Source organism: Mesoplodon densirostris, chromosome 2 (assembly GCF_025265405.1).
Source record: "Mesoplodon densirostris isolate mMesDen1 chromosome 2, mMesDen1 primary haplotype, whole genome shotgun sequence".
Taxonomy (NCBI): Eukaryota; Metazoa; Chordata; class Mammalia; order Artiodactyla; family Ziphiidae; genus Mesoplodon; species Mesoplodon densirostris.
The window spans coordinates 165,043,833-165,069,075 of NC_082662.1; the positions used below are offsets into that span (position 1 = coordinate 165,043,833).

The 25,243-nt window shown below is 40.9% G+C and overlaps 1 protein-coding gene across 1 annotated transcript; it reads left to right on the forward strand.

Moving 5' to 3' along the window:
- Positions 1-1,242: 1,242 nt before the first annotated feature.
- On the forward strand, positions 1,243-23,888 carry SLC19A2 (solute carrier family 19 member 2). Its single transcript, XM_060088589.1, has 6 exons — positions 1,243-1,654; positions 8,055-8,657; positions 17,413-17,635; positions 18,731-18,923; positions 19,263-19,404; positions 21,939-23,888. The coding sequence occupies exons 1-6, from the start codon at positions 1,451-1,453 to the stop codon at positions 22,065-22,067; spliced, it is 1,494 nt and encodes a 497-aa protein (XP_059944572.1). The 5' UTR covers positions 1,243-1,450; the 3' UTR covers positions 22,068-23,888.
- Positions 23,889-25,243: the final 1,355 nt, after the last annotated feature.

Sequence of the window (25,243 nt, forward strand, 5' to 3'; positions counted from 1 at the left end):
ATTTCTTCAGCGATCAATCAACTCACATATTTTGGTTCATTCACTTGTGCAGTCTTAGAAACAAATCTCCTTTCCCTTTACTAGTATGTCATTCCATCTGGTAGAGTTGTGTGGCTGATTGCAAAAAGTATCCTTTTTGCAACAAGTGTCATTTGCTGACCCAGGAAGAAAATTGAGCTAGATAGGTCATAACATACATTAAAGCAAAATAGAGTTCAAAAATGTTTTCTGTGAGCTTCTGGTAGGATCTGTTAGTCTGCAAATACTGCACAGGGGAAATTGCTTTAAATGGTGCAGCTGGTCTGCAGTGGAAGGATTGGGATACAGTCAGGCTGAGTCAGGCAGAAAGAGGTTTATAGACAAAAATTAAAGAAAGCACTGCGGATTCTTGCCATGCTTTGCCCTTGAAAACTATGCCAAGACCTCTGTTTTGGTTTTTTAATAAAGAGATCGATGATATTTCGTGATTGCTTTAATGACTCGGGATTTCCCCCTTACGTTTTAAACACGGCCTATATCTACAGTTATGTTATGTTTGCTTTCTTTGTATCCCGCTTACAAAAAGTAACGACATAAAGCTAAAACCCTTTCATTAGGACTGCATTACGATCCTTCTGTTAAGCAACTAGCTCGTTCATTCTTTTCACAGCGTTTTATCCACTTTTTCCCGCTCCGGCTCTTGGTAAACGCCTCGGAGCGCTTAGATCCCGGGCTTCTAATGTCTTTTTACTGCAAATGAATACAATTTAAAACCTGAAAGCTGCTGGAAGAAAGGTAGAGCATTCCCCCGTCCCAAGGGTAAATTTTTGCCCGGAGCTGGCCACTTGAGAAGGAAAATCTGAATGGGCCGTGGTTAAGAATCAGAAAATGACTGTGTGTAACAGCGCGTTTCTCTTGGTGGGGATAAGGCCCACGCGGAGCATTCCCGACAGGTGAGCTGCAGCACGAGGGATGACTTAGCTGACCTCCAGCGTGGGCGAAGGGCTCTCCCCCTGGGCAGCGCACGCCAGAACAGCCGCGTTCTGACCTGTCCTTCAAGTCCTCTCAGCCCGAGCCAGCGTACGTCAGCGCTCTTGCGTACCGCCGCCACCGCCGCCGCGGGTTCGCATCTTGTGAGCCACCGACCAATGGGAGAGAAGCCAATGCCCGGCGTCCTCTGTGATTGGTTCTCAGCAGGGAGGAGGTGGCGGAGGGTGGGCCTTAGGGCGTGAATGGTTTTCTGCCGCTCAGCGGGCGGGTGGCGACATGTGAGGCTCCAGCAATCTGGAAAGGCTGGGAGTCATTGCGATCAGAGGCGGCTGTCTCAGAACTGCTTGGCCCTGCCGGGAGGAGGCGCCACTCGCAATTGCAGGTGCCCGCGCTGGGGCAGCGATTCAACCTCACTCCGGTTGGCCGAGGAGGAAAAGGAGAAGGAAAGGGCCGGGCCGGGTCCCCGCCCCTCGCTCCCCGGATGGATGTGCCTGGCCCGGTGACACGGCGGGCGGCGGCGGCGGCGGCCACCATGCTCCTGCGCACGGCTCGGGTCCCGCGCGAGTGCTGGTTCGTGCCCACCGCGCTGCTGTGCGCCTACGGCTTCTTCGCCAGCCTCAGGCCGTCCGAGCCCTTCTTGACCCCGTACCTGCTGGGGCCCGACAAGAACCTGACGGAGAGGGAGGTAGGCGCGGGGGGCGGGCGGGAGGTGGCTCGGCCGGCGCGGGGCGCGGACGCCGAGATGTGCGGGAAAAGGTGAGGGCGGGCGGAGGGGATGTAGTTGAGGAAAGGAGGAGTGAGAAAGGCGCTTGAGACGCGGGAGCCATTCTGAGCAGAGATTGCTGAGTTTTCCCAGTTGGAAGGCGGCTCAGTGCTGGGCGCTGCCTTAATTCACGCTGTTTTTCTGTCCTGCGTTGGATTGATAGGCCGTGTCTTAGGTGAAAGGCTCGAAACGCGGTTCGGGAGCCCCAGTGCACGTGTGCTTCAGGCGATTTGCTGATGATGCTGTAATGGAACTTAGCCCCACTCTGCTCCGACTGATCCAGCAGTTCCTGCTTGGGGACGGGGGCGGGGGGGGGGAGGAGAATATTTGGAGAAAAAAAGGGAAAACAGCAGGTTGTACTTTGGACATGGTAAAGGTTTAAATAAATATTTGCTGCCGGAAAGTAAGGAACCAGATGCTGAGTAACTTATGCTTTCTGAAAGGATCTTCCCTCTACCTGCTAAACCCTCTTCCTTTCCCTATTTTGCATTGTTTACCCTTGAGAGGTGGATGTGCTCATATAAGGACTGTACAAGACAACAAGAACCCATCATCTTGTCTTGATTTTTGATTGGGCGAGACTGTGTCCAAGAATGCGCTTTCCACACACTCCCCCAACCCCACCTCCTGGGATAAAAGCAGATATTTAGATGGTATCACATAGTTGGCATTTAATTATAGTTTTTCTTGCGTTGTGAATTGTTGCTTCACGGATGTTACTTTTGCTCCTTTCTGTTCTGCTGCGATATTGAGAATAATTAAGAGTACATAGTCTGTGATCAGGAACTTTTTGCTGATTGACTTCCCCAGGAGGATTTATAAGTAAAGTACTTGAAGTGCATTGTGTACTTTAAAAATGTGTTTAACTCTTTAAAGTGTATGGTCAACTTCAACACCAGTTTTTTGAAAAAGAAAGACATTATATTAACTGAAAAAGGACTTAAACTCAAGCTGCTACCACAAAACCCAAATAAAGCAGATTCAGCATCCTCTTCCTTGAACACTACAAAGCAAGAAAGCTGAGGTCTGGTATTCCTTTCTGGAACAGAAGGGTGAAAGCTGAGTGGGCAGTTGCTGGCTGTTCCTTTTTTCTTATGTCTGCTTCTCCTCCCACCCTGCCTTCCTGCCCCAGCTGCTGTGAAGTACTCCTCCCATTTAAACCTTACTCTCTCCCCTGTGGTTAGTAGTCACCTGTTTTGAGTATCCCTGCATAACAGGTCAGAGCAGGATGTAATTACTCATAATCCAGTTTGTTGTTGCATTGCTCCTCCATTTTCAAGGGCACTTAACAGGGAAGGGGTTGAACTCTTGGTTGAGGATTTCATTTGAGTTTCCCACATTATCTCACCCCTAGCAAGTGGCACTGACTTTTACCCAACTTCAGATCTACTTCTCAGTCTTATGGACCACTCCACAAGGAACTGTAAGAGTTACTCATTACCTATTTGAATTATAGTATTGGTTAAAAACAATAATAAAGTGGAAAGGGCCAACTCTTGTGAACAGAATGATTCTCCGAGAAGAAAATTACTTCAGTAAATACAAGAGAGAATGATTCTGCAGACCCACAGCAAACACCAAATCTGAAGTGTAGCCACTGAAGCAGAAATGATACTGTCTGTGAGCTGCTAACAATTAAAATTTCATGTGAACTGCCACGTGATCTGCACAGTTTGTGCACCTTGCCTGAAAGAGAAGCACACGGGGAGAGAAACATGCTCCCATTGTTGATATTTGAAAGCCGAACTGTTTTGTACAAGTGCCCTGGGCAGAATTGTTGTGTGATGTGCCTCATGTGTCCTGTCTTATCAGAAAGCTACCTAAGTGAGTGAAATATGTTCGAGGCGTATAGCAATAAAGCAGAGATGCCAGGCCCAGGAAACATTTGCTGAATGTGTAACAAAAACATAGCACATTTCTGTTACTGCAAATTAGATGAGGAAGAGGGCAGGGTTTGAAGAAAAATCCAGAAGTCTGGAAAGGGATGTCGTTTGTCTCTGAGGACTCAGAATCGTGACCGATTCTGATGGTCGTGCACAGTATGGCTCTGTCCACCCTCTCTGGAACCCTAGGTTTTTTTTAAATCTCTAATAACTGAAATAAATAGGACAACTTGTTCTCCTTTCTGACTGCTTGTTTTCACCAAGGTACAGTTATTTATTTATTTAATATTACATGATTTTTAGGCAAAGCAAATGCCAAATCATGGTCAGTCTATTTGTGTTGAATTTTGTATTTCCCTCAGGAGACTTTAGAAGGTCCAAGAGCAGTCATCTTAGATAGAGCTGTTGTTAACCTAGGCCAAAGACAAAAGGAGGAAAAAAAGGTCAGAATTTCCTCTTTCCACTCTCAAAGGATTTTTTTTCTTAGATTTCAGGAAAACCATTAACCTGTATCACTTTATAAATTTTAAACAGGTTAAAATTTGTATTTCAGTAGTTGAAAGCCAAACTTTTAATAAAATAGAACTCTTTATCACCAAAAATTTTTTATCCTTTCATCTTTTTCAGCATGGGATTTGACATTCACTACCTGTCTTTGATTTTTTTTTTTTGCGGCACGCGGGCCTCTCACTGTTGTGGCCTCTCCCGTTGCGGAGCACAGGCTCCGGACGCGCAGGCTCAGCGGCCATGGCTCACAGGCCCAGCCGCTCCGCGGCATGTGGGATCCTCCGGACCGGGGCACGAGCCCGTGTCCCCTGCATCGGCAGGCGGACTCTCAGCCACCGCGCCACCAGGGAAGCCCTATCCTTTCATCTTTTTCAGCATGGGATTTGACATTCACTACCTTTCTTTGATATTTTTAAGACATTAAATTTAAAACCATTCTGCCTAATATTCAGAGCCTTACAGAATTTGGCTCTTATCTCCTTAACACCCTTATCTCCCACCACATCCTTCTTCCCCTTGCCTTCTACATGCCCAAGCTCCATCCACGTTAATTTTATAGCCGTAAATCCAGTGCATCTAACTTTCTCATCCTTCAAGGTCCATCTCAAGGGAGCAACCCCCCATATTTCCTAACTCCCTTGTCAATAATTTATGTGTATGTGCTCTTCACTAGGTTCAGAACTCCTGGAGAACTAAGGCTTCATTTTATTCTTTTTTTGTTTTTGTCATCTCCATACAGTCTGAAAACAGTGTTGTGCAAATAAGTGCTTACTAACTAGTTGTCTAATTGAAATGTGATTCTAAAATAAAGTGTAAATCTGAATTAGAGCTTAAAACTGAACAGCTGTTTTCCCTTGACTTTCTGTGTCTCAGAAGAAAGCACAAACAAGCTCTGATCCAAAGAACTGTGAAAGGCACCTTAGAATAATATCAGTTCCCTTTGCTCAAAAGGCAGATTTTTACCTGAGATAAGAAGGTATCGTCCAGGTGTGGCCAATAAGAGTCCGTAACCTGTACATTTTTGCATGTAGGAAGTTTCCCTTCGGGATTCAGAGTATCCATCAAAGAAGCATTTCCTGGTGTGACAGCTTCTCCTTGGAGGCATTGAGAGAGAAGGGATCTTCTGGAGACTTTTGGAGACACAGTGGCTAAGCTCTGCATATTGTCTGGTCTTCTCTCTTCATGAAAGCCCCATAAAAGCACCCCTACGCAGGTTGAAAAAGCTGCTTAATGGCATTAGAAGTAAGCCTGGAACATAGTAGATGATCAACAATAGTTTTCTGATTGAAGAAATGGGGGCATTTTAGGGTGGTGGATTCAGAATATCTAGGTGCAGTTACTCCCTCTGCCGGCGACCAGCTGGGATAACTTCGGGCAATTCACGTAAGGCCTAGTTTCCTTGGTTGTAAGATAGAGGTGATAAAAGCATCTACCACTTAGCGTTGTTTGGATTAACTGAGGTCATATAGGTGAGGTGATTAGCATAGTGTGTGGTGTCAGTAGAGATGTACTATTATAATGCTGATAATGCTGTGGGAGGGACAGTCCTCTTGGGTTGATGTCTCTCCTAGGAGTAAATTCAGATTTCTCATTGAGAATAAGTTAAAGAGAACATATCTGGTCTTTTTCCCCTGCTTGCCTTTATTTTAGTTTCGACTTGGCATTGCTTTTCCTTATCTTCATTATGTAAACTGTGGTTTTTGTATTAGGAGTGGAATTAGACTCATAAGCATAAACACTTTAAATTGATCATTGAAAGGATGAGGTTTATATAACGAAAATGTCACAGTTAATCGTTTGGGGACAACTAGTATTGAAGGGTATATAACATGTCTAAGTGCAGACAGTATTACTGGGGTGAAGACTCAGGGAAAGTCCCAAGGGGTGTGGTGGAGAACAAAGAAGACGGGGTATGGAAGGAAGGTATTTTTAAAGGGAAGGTGTGGTGGCTAACAGCTTTGTAGTATTATGTTGGGGAAAATGTGAAGGTGAAGAAATATGCAGAGTCAAACAGAGGAGGCAGTTTCACACTTAAGAAAACTGTAGGAGACTGAATAAAACTATAGGCAAAAAAGGAGGGGGAAGTTGCTAATGGAGCACACCTGTGAAAAGTCTGTAGGGAAGCCTTCACTCTTAATGGCTTTCATCTCAAGGTTGCCCTTATCCCCTTTGGTTTTCTACTGAGAAGTCTCTGACCCTGTGTTATGTCAGCCGAGTGCACTTTGTTCCTCATTTGATAAAACTTACACACTTGTGAATAAGAATCATTTCTACAGTTCTCGATTATTCTTTCACGCACACATTCAGGCACAAGAAAGTTTCCTGGTAAATGGAGGTTGCTAGATGATTTGCAAACACAAATTAGACCAGAATTCATGAAGGCGAGGCTATTAGACAAATCACTTTTGATACTCAGCCAGTCAGAAATCAAGTCTGGAATGTATTTCAGATTATGTTTTCCTTTTACAGTTGTTCTCTGCATTGGCAAATATTTTATAATAATTTACTAAAAATAAAATTTTTACTTTATTGTTCCTCTAAAACCTTAAAACAATTAGTTGGGTGAACTGAGGTATACACGAGAGTTAAAAAGTAAGTCAAACCCGAGGTTTAGATTGCTCCATCACAAAGTATTTGGACTGTTAGTAAGACTACCTTTCAGAACGCACTTAAAAACTGGGGCCACTGATCCAAACTTTGAAATGATCACTTATAAAACTGACTTACTTAAACCCCCAGGAACTTACTAGGCTATGGGGTAGGTGTAAAAAGAGGGAAAATTCTCCTACAATGATTGTTATTTGAAGAATGGGGACGACAGTTCAGTTAATTTAATTTGTATTGTCCCAAGTGGTCTGTGTTTCAGCTTCAGTCCTTAAGTCTTTAAACCTATGAAAAAAGAGTAAGTGATTTACATGTACTCTCTCATTTAGTCCTTGCAAGAAACAACCCTGTGGCATAGGCTTTACTTCTCTTTTACTGATAATGGAGATTAAGGCTAAAAGGAACTAAAAAAAAACTTGCTTAAAATCATACGGCAAATGATGGAACAGAAATTCCAGCTGGGGTCTTTGTGGTTTAAATATTATTTCTACTATCTTCCAATGAAAAATTAATGGAAAAAAAAAACCTTCCATTTTTTTTCATATTATAGACATACAAAAAGAAGGACAAGAGTTGCTTATAATGCTACCATCCACAGATAGTTACTCTGTTAAGACTGTAGGACAGATTTACCTTCTTTATCTATTCATGTTTCCCCAAAGAAATGAAACTTGAAATCAGAGAAACCTAATCGAACAGTAGGATCATGGCTCCCTGTTCTGTGGCTAGAAGTAAGAACTGACAATGATTCCAAAACATTTATTTGTTTCCAAAGCATTTATTGAGCCAAGTATCTTCCAAACAGTGTGCGAGCTATTAGGTTGTGCAAATGAAAAGTCAAGTCCACCCTGAAAGAACCTATAAAGCAATGGTTCTCAACTCTGGCTCATAATAAAATCTCCCGGGAGGTTTCTAAAAAATGCGTGCGGCAAGGCATCCACATTTTTAAAAGCTCCTTGGGAGATGTGTAGCCATGGTTAAGAAGCAGTGCCATGAGGTAACTGAGGAGACTGACACATACAAAGCAGTATCAGGAGAGCTTTTTGGGTGTTGGGATACAAACACTATCAGCTGCAGCAAAGTCTTCCAGGATGAGGAAGGCGTTGAACTAGGCTTTGATGAATAGGGAAGATTTTATTAGGAAAAAGACGATGGGGTGGAAACGGAGAAGTATATTCCAAACAATTATCAGAATTGTTGTCAAGATTTCTTTGGTTGATAAAAATGAGATCTTTGAGGTACTGGTAGATTGTTTTATAAGAATAAATTGTTACGAATGTTCCAGGTCCTTTGAGATCACTAACGGGATTTTATCTTTTTTCTACCAGGTCTTCAATGAAATATATCCAGTATGGACTTACTCTTACCTGGTGCTGTTGTTTCCTGTGTTCCTTGCCACAGACTTCCTCCGTTATAAACCTGTTGTTCTGCTGCAGGGACTCAGCCTTATTGTTACGTGGTTCATGCTGCTCTATGCCCAGGGACTGCTGGCCATTCAGTTCTTGGAATTCTTCTATGGCATCGGCACCGCCACTGAAATTGCCTATTACTCCTACATCTACAGTGTGGTAGACCTGAGCATGTACCAGAAAGTCACCAGTTACTGTCGAAGTGCCACCTTGGTGGGCTTCACAGTGGGCTCTGTCCTAGGGCAGATCCTCGTCTCAGTGGCAGGCTGGTCCCTATTCAGCCTGAATGTCATCTCTCTTACCTGTGTTTCTGTGGCTTTCGCTGTAGCCTGGTTTCTGCCTATGCCACAGAAGAGTCTTTTCTTTCACCACGTTCCTCCCTTCTGCCGGGGAGCAAATGACGTCAAGGTACACAATGGTGGCATTGCTACTGATACCTCAGCTTCTAACCACCTTCCGCAGTGGGAAGACATTGAATCAAAAATCCCTCTGAATACAGAGGAGCCACCCATGGAGGGACAGGTAAGCAGAACCTGAAATGCCTGGTGGTTGCTACTCTGGGGCTAGACCAATGGTGAAAAAACAGACAGGAAAGCCCCTCAATTCATTTGGATTCTGGTTTTATCTTGAGTTGCTTCATTGGTTCATTCATTCATTCATTCAATATAACGTCGATTTATATTAGGGATGACAAATACATTTTCCTCTGGAGTAAATGACCTCCAAGACTGGCACAACATTATATTGCTCATGTTGGAGATGTCTTAGAAGCCACAGCAATGTCTGTCTCTTCTTCGTCTTTCTATCCTCAGAACTTGGTATGTAAAGGAAGCTCTAGAAAAAATTTTCTAAATGAATAGGTGAAATGATTCCAATAAATGATGAATATCTACTTCCAGTTTCTGAATTGAAGTCCAAAGTATGTAAGGATAGGAAGTTATCTTCCTCATCTGTGCTGAAAACTATGTGTGATACAGGCATACCTCAAGGATATTGTGGGTTTAGTTCCAGACCGCTGACGTAAAGCAAATATTGTAATAAAGCAAGTCACACAATTTTTTTTGTTTCCCAGTGCATATAAAAGTTATGTTTGCACTATACTGTAGTCTATTAAGTGTGCAATAGCATTATGTACAAAATAATATACATACCTAAATTTAAAAATACATAATTGCCAAAAAATGCCAACCATCATCTGGGCCTTCAGCGAGTCGTAATCTTTTTGCTGGTGGAGGGTCTTGCCAGGATCTTGTTGGCTGCTGACTGATCAGGGTGGTGGTTGCTGAAGGTGGGGATGCTGTGGCAATGTCTTAAAATAAGACAGCAGTGAAGTTTGCCGCATCGATTGACTCTTCCTTCAGGAGTGATTTCTCTGCAGCATCAATGCTGTTTGATAGCATTTTACCCATAGTAGAATTTCTTTGAAAACTGGAGTCAGTCCTCTTACACCCTGCTTTATGAGCTAAGTTTATGTAATGTGCTAAATTCTTGGTTGTCATTTCAACAGTCTTCACAACATCTTTACCAGGAGTAGATTCCATCTCAAGAAACCACTTTCTTTGCTCATCTATTGGAAGCAGCTGCTTATCCATTCAAGTTTTATCATAAAATTGCAGCAATTCAGTCACAACTTCAGGTTTCACTTCTAATTCTAGTTTTTTTTTGCTATTTCCACCACATCTGCAGTTATTTCCTCCACTGAAGTCTTGAACCCCTCAAAGTCATCCGTGAAACAAAAGTTTTACAACACAATGGTTTATTCTGACACATTTCGTTTATTTTTTGTAATGTGATCACTGCCCACTAAATTGATTGTATTACCAACTAATGAGTTGAAATCTAAAATTTAAAAAACTCTGTCCTAGACCACCTTGATATTTGTTATTTATAGATATGCAAAATGTCAGTACTTGATATGGTGAAGAATTATAAACTTTTAGAGTTACTAGTGATTCTAACCACAAATCATATAACAATCAGAGCATGTTAAAGGGACTTTAGATCACATCACCCTTTCCTTTTAGAGATAAGGATTCAGATCCAACATTAGTGAGTCATGCAAAATTACGCACATGTACTCCTAAACATAATTTTAGAGCAGATGTGAAATCCACTTCAATCTATACCTTGATCCATGAAGTCTTTCACTGGGATAACAACATGGTCAGAACCATCATGTTGGCCATGGTGAGGTAAAATTAGGATTCAAGTCAGTTTCATGATCTCCTTGGCTCAGCTACCAACACCATGACAGGCAAGCAGTGCGGCTTGGCAGCTGTACAGCCCTAAAATACTGCTTGCTTTTCTTTGACAAGCTTGAAGGAAAATTAGAATGTGGATATTGGAGATCACAGTGCCATCTTAAGTTGACAAAGCCCATCAATGAACCATAAATGATAATCGTGGTAATTACGGTAAAGAAGAGTTCTAGGTCAGTGGGTGGTTTTATCTTGACTTAAAAAGAGGGAAAATGAGGTAGAAGTCAAAGTGATAGCCCAGTCCACAAGTTACCTTAGAGTATTTGTAAGTTGATTTTCAGAACGAGTCCTACTGCTTTGGGGCAGAGGGTGCTGACATTGCAGGAGGAGGAGCTGCCAAAGCCAGTGATTTTCTTTCCCAAACAGGCAACTGGACTCATTTTGTGCTTGGCATATAGTTGGACATGATTTTTTTTAAGTTGCTTATCCATTAGAAATGACGTAAATTAAACCAACTCTTTAGCACAGGGCTTGACATGAGACTAATGCTTAATAAATATCTGTTAATATAACTATACTTTTATTTGTAGACTGACACCCCTTACTATTAGGAAGCATTCTGTGTGTGTGTGTGTGTGTGTGTGTGTGTGTGTGTGTTTGAGTTCCATAAAACACAGACAGCAGCAAAATAAATGTTTTTATCTTGTACTCAATATCATTTATAGAGCAGAGTATAGCAGATTTTGAAGAAGGGAGGCAGTCCCCAGTACTAGTACTTACCAGCAGGGTGATCTTGGGCCAGTTTCTTAATTCTTTGCAACTTTTAGTTCCCTCATTCATATACCTACCTCATAGGGGTATTTCAAGTATTAAATAAAGCCATGTAGAGTTTTCAAATTAGTATACATAAGTAGGTAATCAATACATGGTAATTTCTATTATTATCTTTATCATTAGATATGAATAATCAAGAACAGCTTTGTATCTTCACTGTAGATCTTTATTTGTGAGGCTGTAAATAATTTCTCATTTTTCCTTTGAATTTGTTGAAGGTATTCTGGGCCTTATGAAGAGTTATGAGAGTCTGGTACTAATTCCATCACAAGTTCTTTTTCTTTTTTTTTTCTCTTTTTCTTTTCTTTTTTTTTTTTTACTTTTTGGTCACACCGCGTGGCATGCGGTATCTTAGTTCCCCCGACCAGGGATGGAACCTGTGCCCACTGCAATGGAAGTGCGGAGTCTTAACTGCTGGACCACCAGGGAAATCCCACAAATTCTTTTTCTTTAACTGAGTTAGGCTACCCCTAAATGTAGAGAGTGTTAAATCAGATGATCACTAAGCTTTACTTGACTCTAGAATCCTGAGTTTTGTGAGCTGATTGATGTGAAGGTACTCTCTTTTTTCTTCTGTTTCCCAGGCATACCATGAACAACTTCTCCTTTCCTCTCCAGTCCCCCATATATGTAGGGATACATAGAAGTAATTTAATTGAAATTATCAGCCCTTGACTTAAATCTTCATAGTCTAGGCATTAAACCCTAATTATCCCCTCCCCCTACATTTTCCTATTGTATGTAGAAGAAAATGCAAAATTCTCATCATGGCCTATAAAACCCCATACAGTTTGGCTGCTTGCCAACTTCTCTGACCTTATCTCTCTTTTTTTTTTTTTTTTTTTTTTTTTGCGGTACGCGGGCCTCTCACTGCTGTGGCCTCTCCCGTCGCGGAGCACAGGCTCCGGACGCGCAGGCTCAGCGGCCATGGCTCACGGGCCCAGCCGCTCCACGGCATGTGGGATCCTCCCGGACCAGGGCACGAACCCGTGTCCCCTGCATCGGCAGGCAGACTCTCAACCACTGCACCACCAGGGAAGCCCTGACCTTATCTCTTAATTGGGCTGAAACACATCAAGCTTGTTCCCACCTCAGAACTTCAAATCCGTAGATTGTGTCAGTCAGGACTGCCCTTCATCCTGATCTTCATGGCTGGTTCCTTTATGTCACTCAGGTCACAGCTCGGACATCAGCTTTTCAGAAAGCCATTTAACACTCTTAGCAATCATTACTCCATTCCAAAGTCACTTGCTATCCCATTACCCTTTTTACTTTCTTCATAGTATTATTCCTACTATAAGCTCTCTTGTATGTGTGTGTTTATCATCTGTCTCTCTTACTCCAGTGTTCATTTCATAAGGGCAGGGACTTTCCTGCTGTATCACCTGTGTCTAGAACATTGCCAGACACATTGTATGGGCACTCAGGAACTATTTGTTGATTATGTTAATGAGTCGTGGTAAATAGAATATAAGGGAAACCAACATTTATTGAGCACTTGCTACATACTGAATAACACTTATCTAGTTCTTGCAATAACCTGTTGAAGTAAGCATTAATTTCCATTTTACTGTAAAAAGCCTAAGATTCAGAAATTTTTCTCATCTGAGTGTAGACAAGTATGCTGCTGATTCATCATCTCAGCTCCCATTTATTTTGACCTGGGTACCAGACACTGTGCCAAAAATCTTGTATTCATTATCTCATTCTTATTAAAACTACTATTATTAAAACTCTATGATATAGGTATCACCATCTCCATTTTACAGGTGAGGGAACTGGAGCTCTACTGATTTTTTTTTTAAAGATTCATACTTAATTTTTTAAGTAAACAATACAGAAAACTACATAAAAAGAAGTCAATCTGAACTGCTGGGTGCAAAGATTACCACTGTTAATATTTTAGTGCCCTTTCTAAATATCACTGTTTGTACAGATTTTATAGTAAATGAAATTATAATCTACATGTAGGTTTATAACTTTATGGTTTTTTACTCAGTGTTAATTCAAGACTGATCTTTCTTTCTTTTCATGTCAGAATAGCCTTCAGAATCCAAAGAATTGAAACCATAATGGTGAAAATGACGGGGGGTGGGGAGGTTTGTGTTGGGCGGTATTCTGCCTTTCTCACCAGGCTGGCCCTGAGCACTAAAAGCCAGAATCAGAAAGACTTGTGTGAAGGACAGAGTCTTGTCTTTTGACCCTCCCCATTTTTTTCTCATTTGTGGTCACAGCCTTTCCCTCTGGATATCTCCAGTTGGACCCCTGCCAACAGATATGTCTGAGTTGGGATGGAGGGGAGGGAGTGTGTAGCCGTATATGGCTGGACCCCCTACCTTTTGCAGCTTAATGCCCTTGAAGCTCAGATAGGTGTTATCTCCCCTGAAAAAGAGTAGGCAAAGGCAGGTCTCTGTGCCAACTCTTAAAAGGTTTCCAATGCCCCTGAACTAGGGCTTATGAACTAGGGCTCTACGAGATACCAGGCAAAGGCAAGAATGAGTATGCTTGGAACAAGATAAGTGCACAGCAGGCCAGAGCAGGACAGAGTGTCCCAGAAGCCTTTTATGTTGGAAGAGAACTTTATCATTGCAGATTCTTAAGTACACCTTGAAAGCGCCTTCTTCTGTGCTGTTGTTCTTGTATCCTTTGTTCTGAATGTTGCTCTTGTTTCTCTATTTGAATCTTATCTATCTCCCAAAGCCTGTCTCAAACACCAGTTCTTCCATGATACATATTTTGGCTCCTTTTCCTTGAAACCAGATGTACTATATTTGTCCCCATTGGTTAAGGCTCATTGTATATGTTTTTACTATGTTTTGGGTAATGAAATATCAATATCTGAGAAAATAATGATAGTCTTCCTTTCATCATGAAAAAAATGTTCATTGTTTATAGCAAGAATTAGGATCGTGTCCTTCAACAACACAATAAAAGAAGCAAACTTATTCTCAAGTTTCCATCCTAGCTATTGGCTTGATGATAGACAAATCTCCCTCTGCATATAACTGAGCTAAGAAAAGAGTAGCATTTAACTTGGTATTATAAACACCTAACTATACCTATTAAAAGGTTCTATTTAAAGGAGAAGGGGCTGCACAGAAATTAACGTAAAATGGATTAAAGACTTGAATGTAAGACCTGAAATCATAAAACACTTTAGAAGAAAACATACGTGGTAAGCTCCTTGACATCTGTCTTGGCAATGTGTTTTTTAATTTGACACCAAAAGCAAAAATAAGTGGGACAAGGTCAAACTAAAAAGCTTCTATACAACAAAGAAAAACATCAACAAAATGAAAAGGCAACCTACTGAATGGGAGAAAATATCTGCAAATCATGTGTCTGATGAGGGGTTAATATCCAAATTATAAAATGAACTCATACAACTCAATAGCAAAAAAAGAATCCAATTTAAAAATGCGCAGAAGATCTGAATAGACATTTTTCCCAAGAAGACATTCAGACGGCCAACAGGTACATGTAAAGATGCTCAGTGTTGCTAATCATCAGGGGAATGCAACTCAAAACCAGAATGAGATATCACCTCACACCTGTTAGAATGACTATTATCAAAAAGATAAGAAATAAGTGTTGGTGAGGATGTGGAGAAAAGTGAACCCTCGTGCACTATTGGTGGGAATGTAAATTGTTGCAGTCACTGGAAAACAGTGGTGGAGGTTCCTCAAAAAATTAAAAATCAGGGACTTCCCTGGTGGTGCGGTGGTTAAGAATCGGCCTGCCAGTACAGGGAACATGGGTTTGATCCCTGGTCCAGGAAGATCCCTCATGCCACGGAGCAACTAAGCCCGTGCACCACAACTACTGAGCCCACACGCCACAACTAACGAAGCCTGTGTGCCTAGAGCCCATGCTCCTCAACAAGAGAAGCCACCACAATGAGAAGCCTGCGCACCACAATGAAGACTAATCCCCGCTCGCCGCAACTAGGGAAAGCCCTCATGCAGCAACGAAGACCTGACGCAGCCAAAAATAATTAAATAAATAAATTTTAAAAAAATCAGACTACCACATGATTCAAGAATTCTACTTCTAGGTATAAATCCAAAGAAAATGGAAACACTAACTCAAAATACAGGCACCCACCAATTCACTGCAGCATTATTTACAATAGCTAAGATATGGAAACAACCTAAGGGTCCATCAGTGGATGAATGGATAAAGAAAATGTGGTATATGGACACGTTTATATACACACTGGAACACTATTCAGCCATTAAAAAGCGAATGAAGTCTTGCCATTTGCAACAATGTGGATGGACTTGGAGGGCATTATACTAAGGGAAGTAAGTCAGACAGAGAAAGACAAATATTGCATGATCTCATTTGTATGTGGAAACTAAAAACAAAACAAAAACACCAAGCTCATAGATACAGAGAACAGACTGCTAGTTGCCAGAGGAAGCAGGTAGGGGGTAGCATAATGGGTAAAGGGGAGTCAAAAGGTACAACTCGCAGTTGTAAATAAGTCTTGGGGATGTAATGTACAGCATGGTGACTATAATTAGTAATGCCATATTGCATATTTGAAAGTTGCTAAGAGAGTAGATCTTAAAACTCATCACAGGAAAAAAAATTATAACTGGTGACAGATATTGACTAGGCTTATTGTGGTGATCATTTCACATTGTGTACAAATATAAAATCATTATGTTATACACCTAAAGCTAATATAAAGTTAAAGGTCAATTATACCTCAGTTTTTGTTTTTGGTTTTTTTTTTTTTTTTTTTTTTTATGGTACTTGGGCCTGTCACTGTTGTGGTCTCTCCCGTTGCGGAGCACAGGCTCTGGACGCGCAGGCTCAGCGGCCATGGCTCACGGGCCCAGCCGCTCCGCGGCATGTGGGAGCTTCCCGGACCGGGGCACGAACCCGTGTCCTCTGCATTGGCAGGCGGACTCTCAACCACTGCGCCACCAGGGAAGCCCTATACCTCAGTTTTTAAAAATAAAGGAGAAAGGGCTGACAGCAGGTGGGAGTAGTCATTTTACATCTGGATGTTCTCATGTGCAAGATATGGGTTCCAGCCAGCAAGCGGGTTGAATCATGCTGCTGCCATTGGTGTTAATAATCTGTAACATGGCTCCTGTCACACATCCTGGCTCTTATATGCTAATTCACAGTTAGCTTCCTCTTGGTCCCTTTGGATTCTCTCATTTTGCCTTCCCATGTTAGTTGCAAAAGTAAAATTTCCTATGCTCTGAGCAAGGCTCCGGAATTATGGCAACCTTTGATAGCTATTTCACAGGATGTCTGGAATCTCATATTGACTTCTTGGCATAGACTAGGGATGATGGTACATAGTAATGTTTAGATTCACTCAGTTACATGCATAGTAGCTTTATTACTTCATTGTAATAATAATATTTCCCATAAATACTGGGTAACAGAAAAAGCATAAGGAGGAAAATTAAAATCACTGATTACCCCATCAGTCAGAGAGAACTGCTAATATTTTGATTTATTTCTTTCTAAGATTTCTGTCTTAACCATTATCTTTCAGTGAATCTGATAGGTTCTCATCCATGGATTCTACCTGAACAGTGATATACTAGGGTTGCTAATTATTGCGCTCTTTTTTTTGTTTGTTTGGTTGCATTGGGCTTGTGGGCTTTCTCTAGTTGCGGTGAGCGGGAGCTACGCTTCATTGCGGTGGCTTCTCTTGTTGCGGAGCACGGGCTCTAGGCGCATGGGCTTCACTAGTTGTGGCTCACGGGCTCTAGAGTGCAGGCTCAGTAGTTGTGGCGCACGGGCTTAGTTGTTCTGCAGCATGTGGGATCTTCCCGGAACAGGGCTTGAACCCGTGTCCCCTGCATTGGAACGTGGATTCTTAACCACTGCGCCACCAGGGAAGCCCAAATTATTGCTTATTCTTAATGTTGCTTGCCACTGCATGGGGAGATATGGAATGTCATCTCCCTTTGGCTAACGTACGCGATCTCTGACCATCTTTCTACCTTCATTTTGTAAACAGTATATCATTTGCTGGATGTACTAATGTTTATAGAGCATTCAAAGCAAAAATTATATAAGAATGTGTTTTTTCCCCCAGAGGGGATAAATGTAATTGCTAAGAAGTTTATACATACACACACACACACACACACAGACGTATATGAAATAAGCAATTGGTTTTCACAAGGAACAAGAAAAAAGTCTGTTGAATAGAAAATTGAGTCTATACAATTGCTTTCCGTACAGTTGGCTTCTTCCCTTTTTCTGTGTAGGAATCCAAGCCAGACCGTCTCCTTGTGCTGAAGGTCCTGTGGAATGATTTCCTGGTGTGCTACTCTTCTCGCCCTCTGCTCTGCTGGTCCGTGTGGTGGGCCCTCTCCACCTGCGGCTATTTTCAAGTCGTGAACTATGCACAGGGCCTGTGGGAGCAGGTGATGCCTTCTCGTCATGCTGCCATCTATAACGGTGGCGTGGAGGCCGTTTCAACCTTACTGGGTAAGCAGTGCAGGGTGGTAGGGCAGCTTGGGAGGGGGAGATTCCTCTGGTAGTGAAGTCAACCATAATCAGATTTTCTCTCCCCTCCCAAGTTTGAAGTAACCCCAAAGAATGGATTACTTATTTTGAGCTCTGATTTTATAATTTAGGAGGACAATTTAGAATTGCACATGAGGTGGAGGACTATGACTAACAAACTTAAATTCTTTTAACCTTTGGGAAACCTAATATAATGGTCCTCTAAATTGTCTTCTTATCCAGGTTTCCATTATCTCTGATTTACTGGGTTCTTCTGCCACTTGTTGAAAAACCTGGAGTAACCTCTGCAATACTTTATAACAACAGTAGCAAATAAATTGTTTATGTGTGCCAAGCGCTGCTCTAAAGACGTTATGTATGTTCACTCAGTCCTCACAGAATTCCTAAGATAGGTGTAATTATTATCCCCAGTTTACAGTTAAGGAAGCTGTGGACAGATAGGTTAATCACTTGGCCAAGATTATATAGATGGTAAGTGGTAAAGTCGAGGTTTGAACTCAGAGCCTGTGTCTTTGGCCATTTTATTCTGTTGTCCCTTTCTAATTTGTTGACCCACCTCAGAAGGTTTTGGAAAACTTTATATGATTTCTGTAAACACTTAAAACTGTGGCTGGCACTTAGAAAGCACTCCATACATTTTAGCTATCGTTATCGTAATCATCATCATTTTACCACATAATAAACTGCCCCTCAGTTGGGAAGAGAGATGAGCCATCCTGCCATATTGCCAAGCTACACGCAGTGGTTCTTTTTGATTCTCGCCTGTGTGTCCGCCTCAGTAGTTTTTCCTTAGCAGCATCCCGGGCTCTGTATCCTCCTCTTCCATCTCATTACCAGCTGCCCTAGTTAGGTCTCTCATCATCTCTCCATGGCTCCATACTATTTATTCCATCAAGTCCAAAATTCTCTGCCTGTCTTTCAAGGCCCTCCATAATCTTGAGCTACCCTGTTTACAAGTTAAAAGATCTTAAAATGTAATAATCTAAGATGAATTTTTAATTTATTGAAATAGTATTTGTGTAGCAAAATGACAGATTTTCTCTTTTTGTTTTGTAGGTGCTGTTGCTGTGTTTGCAGTTGGTTACATAAAAATATCCTGGTCCACTTGGGGAGAATTGACATTGTCTCTGTTTTCTCTCCTGATTGCTGCTGCAGTGTACATCATGAACACCGTGGGTAACATTTGGGTGTGCTACGCATCCTACGTTGTCTTCAGAATCATCTACATGTTACTCATCACTATAGCAACGTATGTATTTTGATTCAAAGGACCATTAGGAAGAGATGACAGGATTAGCTTTTTGGTTTCTTTACAAATTAAATTTTCTGGTTAAAAGAGGCAAATGGGAGGAAGCATTATATGTGCATTGCCAGTTTTTCTCCTGAGGAAGCATTTAGGCAAGGTTCTTTATTTCCTTGTTTAAATGTTCCTGCTGTTTTCAGATGTTTGCATGAGGTTTACATCATTTAGCAACAAAATATTCTTCACTTGGTTGGGAAGGGAATTGACAGTAGAAAGTATGGGCTACTCTTCACACTATCCTGGAAGTAATTCTTGTCTATGCATTCTTTTTATTTATTTTTTAAGTTTTCAGATTGCTGCAAACCTCAGCATGGAGCGCTACGCCCTAGTGTTTGGTGTAAATACCTTCATTGCTCTGGCACTGCAGACTCTGCTCACTCTAATTGTGGTAGATGCCAGTGGCCTTGGCTTGGAAATTACCACTCAGGTAAAATCTCTGTTTTGGTACTGAAGATGTTATGAGTTGATCAGGGTAACAGAAGTGGAGCATGCTCCATGGAAACAAATTCAAACAATATAGACAGATACAAATAAAAAGTAAAAGTGTTCTCTCTTTCCTTCAGTCATCCCCCATCCTTAGTTCTTTTCCACCAGGAGGGTGTTGGGACCATCATCTTTTTGATGAGGCCCTAGAACATTTCTGTGTGTCATTAACCAGCCTGGTGGAGCTGAGAGGTAATATTGGTTCCTTCCAGGCCAAGCCCTTCTGCTTCCTCATCCATTATTTCCCTCCATTTTTAATTCTGTGCCTGGAATACTGCATCTCATGTTTGAGATGCCATGCTTCACCTCAAAGCTCTCTAAGTCTCCTCCTTCTTTATTTAAAACATCCCTCACCCAAATACCAAGGTAATGACTTCCTGTTAATGAATAGCATTATGATTCTTAACATATGACCTATTGAGAAAACACCTGCACAAACACTCAGAGACAGTGTGAATAATTTTATTCACTCAGGAATTGTACAGTTGTATATGCTTTCATGCATTGTGAGCTGTAGGTAGGGCTTGTTCTGTACTTCAGCAAAATGGGCAATTGAATAAAAAAGTGCCTACCCTACCTCATCTCAGCCCAAATGATTCCATCTCCATTATTCCTTCCTTCCTTACATATTAGTTTTCTTAGCATACAAAGACCTAACATGTTAGCAGTAATTAGCTTTGTTTCTACTGAGGAGATCTAAAAGAGAAATAGGTAATGTGCATTGAGTGCTTTCTATGTGCCGGGTGCTTTATATAGAATTGTGCAGCGTTGTTATCAGGATTAGACGGCAAGAAAATGAGTCTGAGAGATGTTGTGTTGTTTAAGGTCACAGATCAATAATAGTATGGCAGAACCAGGATTCAAACCAGCATCTGACTCCAAAGCTTAGGCATCTCCCACTGCATCATGCTGCCTCAAAAAAGGATGGGAGAGGGGGTGGATAGAGCAGAGGAATGGGAGCTTACTACTCTCTTTTAAGTAAGAATTACTTAAGTGTTTCCCAGTTACTACCTGCAATAAAAACCTTGAGAAGACCTCTCAAGGGTTAGATACTTTCATTTGGGATGGAGGGTAGAAGAGTAACTAGGTGCTTGTCATCTTGCTATAGAAGTGGTAGGTTTAAACGTATGGAATAATAGAATTTTGTGGGCTGTGCTGAAACTTGTAACTGCCATGATTAATTAACGAGTTGCCTATAGGAAAATGAATCAGAATTTTAAAGGACCTGGCTCAGAGGGTTAGCTTACCAGTAGTTAGTAAGTTATTTTAAGAAGAAAAATGATGATGATATTGATAAACAGCATAGTTACATTAAAAAATTGGCTCGGAGGGACTTCCCTGGTGTCGCAGTAGTTAAGAATCCACCTGCCAATGCAGGGGACACGGGTTCAATTCCTGGTCCAGGAAGATCCCACATGCCACAGAGCAGCTAAGCCCATGCACCACAACTACTGAGCCTGTGCTCTAGAGCCCGCGAGCTACAACTACTGAGCCTGTGTGCCACATCTACTGAAGCCCATGTGCCTAGAGCCTGTGCTCCGTAACAAGAGAAGCCACCACAATGAGAAGCCCACGCACCGCAATGAAAAGTAGCCCCCACTTGCCGCAACTAGAGAAAGCCCGCATGCAGCAATGAAGATCCAACACAGCCAAAAAATAAATAAAATTTTTTTAAAAATTGGCTTAGAGAAGATTCTTATACAAAGTAATCTTATAATGGAATATATTGATAATTGACCTTCTACTGCCCTCTTCTGGGCAAGAGTAGAGGTCTTGATATTCAGAATTTGGCCTGTTAATCACATCAGCTTGAGGGTAGAGACCAGGATTCAGTTATAACAGCAACAAAAATAAAAACAATAGTATTAACAGCATTAGCATTGTGCTAATAAACATTTGCATACATAATCTCATCCTTTCCCAACAACTCTGCCATTAGGAAATATTATGAATTACAAAATGTTTTGCAAATTAAGTTGAGGCTCAGAGACTGAGTCTCAATCCAGGTCATACAGCTAGTAAGGGGGAAGTCGGGATTTGCACCCAAGGGTCAGCCTTCAGTATCACCATGCTGTGCTGCCCTTTGTATCCTCAGTGCCAGGCACATTGTTTAAGCACACAGTGTTTTTTTTTGAAGTTTTATAGAGAAACTGAATATACCTTTATAGAGTCTGTTCACATATATGTAATAAAAGAGCTTACCTTCTTTTTTTTTTTTTTTTTTTTTTTTTTGCGGTACGTGGGCCTCTCACTGTTGTGGCCTCTCCCGTTGTGGAGCACAGGCTCCGGACGCGCAGGCTCAGCGGCCACGGCTCACGGGCCCAGCCGCTCCGCGGCATGTGGGATCTTCCCAGACCGGGGCACGAACCCGCGTCCTCTGCAGCGGCAGGCGGACTCCCAACCACTGCGCCACCAGGGAAGCCCAAGAGCTTACCTTCTAATTGATAATTCTATAAATTATTCTTTCCCCCTCTTTAGTTCTTCATCTACGCTGGTTATTTTGCACTTATTGCTGTGGTTTTCCTGTCTAATGGTGCAGTCAATATTTTGAAGAAATACAGAAAGCCGGAAGATCCAGAATCAAGTTCTCAAGTGACCACTTCATAACACACTGCTAATGAGCTTCATATCACAAGAACTCTGCACAGCAGCTGTGCCTGGATGTATTTAATTTTTTTAAGTGTAGACACATATTTATGAGTGTGCATTTCATGGCTTCAAAGCAGCCAATTGACTATACCTTGTCCTCCTAGAGTAATAGAATACTGTTCAGAAGTGAAGTGTACTTCATGGATTATTTACGAGAGCCAATATAAGAATGACTTTCCTCTGATTTGAAAGTGAGCTTGCTTTTGAAAACCAAGTAATCAAGAGCAATCAAACAGCACATGGTGATGTATACTTGCTAGCAAGTGAGTCTGGTGTTTCATAGGTCAAGTACTTTTGTATCAGATTAGCCAGATGCTTGGCCTGGTAGGACCAGGGCTTCACAGGGGCCACAGATGTTACAGGTCAGAACAGAAATATGTTCTAACAGCACCTGCCTCTGTTCAACTTAATTCTTATTTCTGTGTTACTCATGTGCATTTGTGTTTCTACAGATGAAAGTTGTTCCTATCACTGACAATATGTGCTCTGGTTTGGTGTTTTATAAGGAATATGTGTCGTTTCTAATTTATTTTAAAAAATTCATTGTGTAGATATTCTCAATTCCCATCTTGACAATTATGTATTTGTGTGGATTTTTCATTTTTACATTATTCATATGCTTCCCAGAGAAGCTAATTTAGTTAAATAATAAGGCAAGTTTTGAGGCCTGCTAAAAATCTAAGTGACCTAATCAGAAAACTTAAGGCAGGTTTGCTTGTCTTTTATTCTTCAGTATGAAGGACTATTAATTCTATGATGAAAAGTTACTAAATGGGCTAAAGATACAACTAACCCATTTTTTTTTACAACTTTATTGGAGTATATAATCCATTTTGTATTTGCATTCCCTTTTATCTCCAAAGTAAAATGGAAAAGTCTTCTTTTAAATAACTTCATCTCCATTTATAGCTTTCATATTATTTATTCTTCTTATTCAAGATAAAGATGTCATTAAGAGTTGGATTATTCCAAGGTCTTTTTCACAAACTGAGCCTCTTATTAATTATTTTGGTGGGACAGGAACTAGGATAGACTTAGTTCCTGCATTTTGTACATTAAATCTGCCTTTGTTTCTAAAGGTGGATCATCTTGAATATCTGCTTAAAATAAGAATTGCTATTGATTCCGTTTCCAGGTTACTTGAAAAAAATGTTATTCTGTGCACATTTAATTGGGAAGTTAGTCTACCAAGTGGCTGCTAGCCTATGTGAGATGTAACTATTTTGAAGCCAATTTTGTTGCCTAATCTTAAAAAAAAAATAGGTTAACTTTTTTAGAGCGACATAGGTAAACACTGAATAATAGTGTCAAGATTCCAAAACTGACATATTCATTTATGTAAGCAGGAATTCTAGAAGCAAATGAATAAGGGTAAGAATAAGTCATTTTCCACTCACCTTCCTTTCTGAATAAGGGAAAGGAAAAGAACACTAGCTAAGTAAGGGAAGAGGAAGTGATATCATAAATAGCCTCTAATTTTATATTTTGTCTTTGTTGTGTTTTATTTTGCTACATAGGGAATTGTTTACTCAGAAACAAGTAGAAAAGTGGTATTTGAGGAATTTTATTTAATTTTTTAAATAAAATAGACTGTGGTACAATCAATACTAAAGCAGTATTTCCCTGGAATTTAATTCAAAGTTTGTGGTACACAGAGCCTTTACTTATTTAAGACAATAATAAGTTTACATCTTGGTGTGTGGCCCTATTTGTAGAATGCTGAACCCAATTTGCAAGTTGTACTGTATGCAGTTTTGTAAAGAAGTGAAAATAATTTGTTGTACTTTTTATTCAATTCTGTATAGATTATAAACTTATTTATTAAATAAATATTTTACAGTATATTTTTCCTTTTTTTTTTTTTTTTTTTTTTCTTTTTGCGGTATGCGGGCCTCTCACTGTTGTGGCCTCCCCCGTTGCGGAGCACAGGCTCCGGACGCGCAGGCCCAGTGGCCATGGCTCACGGGCCCAGCCGCTCTGCGGCATATGGGATCCTCCCAGATCGGGGCACGAACCCGTATCCCCTGCATCGGCAGGCGGACTCTCAACCACTGCGCCACCAGGGAGGCCCTATTTTTCCTTTTTAATCAAAATTGTTTTTATCTTTTGCTGTATTAGGAGCTTTGGATTAACTTCTTTAAATCTTTTAGTTGTTTCGACTGAGACAAATTTCAGAGTAAGCCTTTCCCCTCACCTGACCTTACTAACTAACCCAGAGTCATCCTGTTAATTCTTCCATTGCTTTGTGATCTTTACCTTTGACTCTTCCCTTTCATTTCTGTTTTTCCAATTTTCTTCTAACACCACATTGTACTGTTTATTTTTCTTGGTCTTCATCTTGGTACCTCTTACTTTTTTAAAACATTCTCCCATTTAGAAACCAAAAAGACCTACATTCCCTTCAGTGTTAAATGGATTTTTTTAAGTAAATGAAATTGAATCAAAGGCATAAGGTACCATCTTGTTTTGAAAAATCATAGCTTTTTTGTTCCAACCCCAAATATTCTGATACCCAGGGAAGCATCTTCTTGCCATCAGTTGAGAATCACTTGTTCATTATACCCTAGAAACCAAATCAGTCTTCTCTCACAGTATCCAAATGGGTACATTCTCTTTAATTCCCATTCCAAAACCTGCTTCATTAAGGCATTTCATTGATTATCACCAAAGGCTTGGAAATTTTTCATGCAAAAACGTTTTTTTAAGATAAAGTTTTCTCTCCCTATAGTTATATCCCCTGTATCTTAAGGCCTTTCAGACTGTAAGCCTGCTGAGCAGGGACCATGCCTTATTTTTGTCTTTTGTTACAAAACACATCCTGTGATGTGTTTGTGCACTATGAATATTGAATTATACAAATGATATGGACTCAACATAGCCACCTGCCAATACAACAGCTAAATGCTCACTATTTTTAAAAAGGTACATCAATGTAAAACATTAAGATTTAAATGCCTATCAATGATCTCTAGTCCACTGGACACTTTATTCAAGGCATTATGCTCAAATGATAGAAACTGGATATCTGTTTTACTTATTATGGCATCCTCATAATTAGTACCTTACTTGTTTAACATGTTTTAGTTTGGAAAAGGTATTTGTGAACATCATCTCGGTTGATTCTGGAAAAAGCA

Bases quoted from the DNA above. Each gene is read 5' to 3' on its own strand.
- SLC19A2 (XM_060088589.1), top strand. From the start codon at position 1,451: ATGGATGTGCCTGGCCCGGTGACACGGCGGGCGGCGGCGGCGGCGGCC. The intron at 1,655-8,054 runs GTAGGCGCGGGG...TTTTTCTACCAG, and splicing joins AGAACCTGACGGAGAGGGAG to GTCTTCAATGAAATATATCC. The intron at 17,636-18,730 runs GTAAGCAGTGCA...TTTGTTTTGTAG, and splicing joins GGCCGTTTCAACCTTACTGG to GTGCTGTTGCTGTGTTTGCA.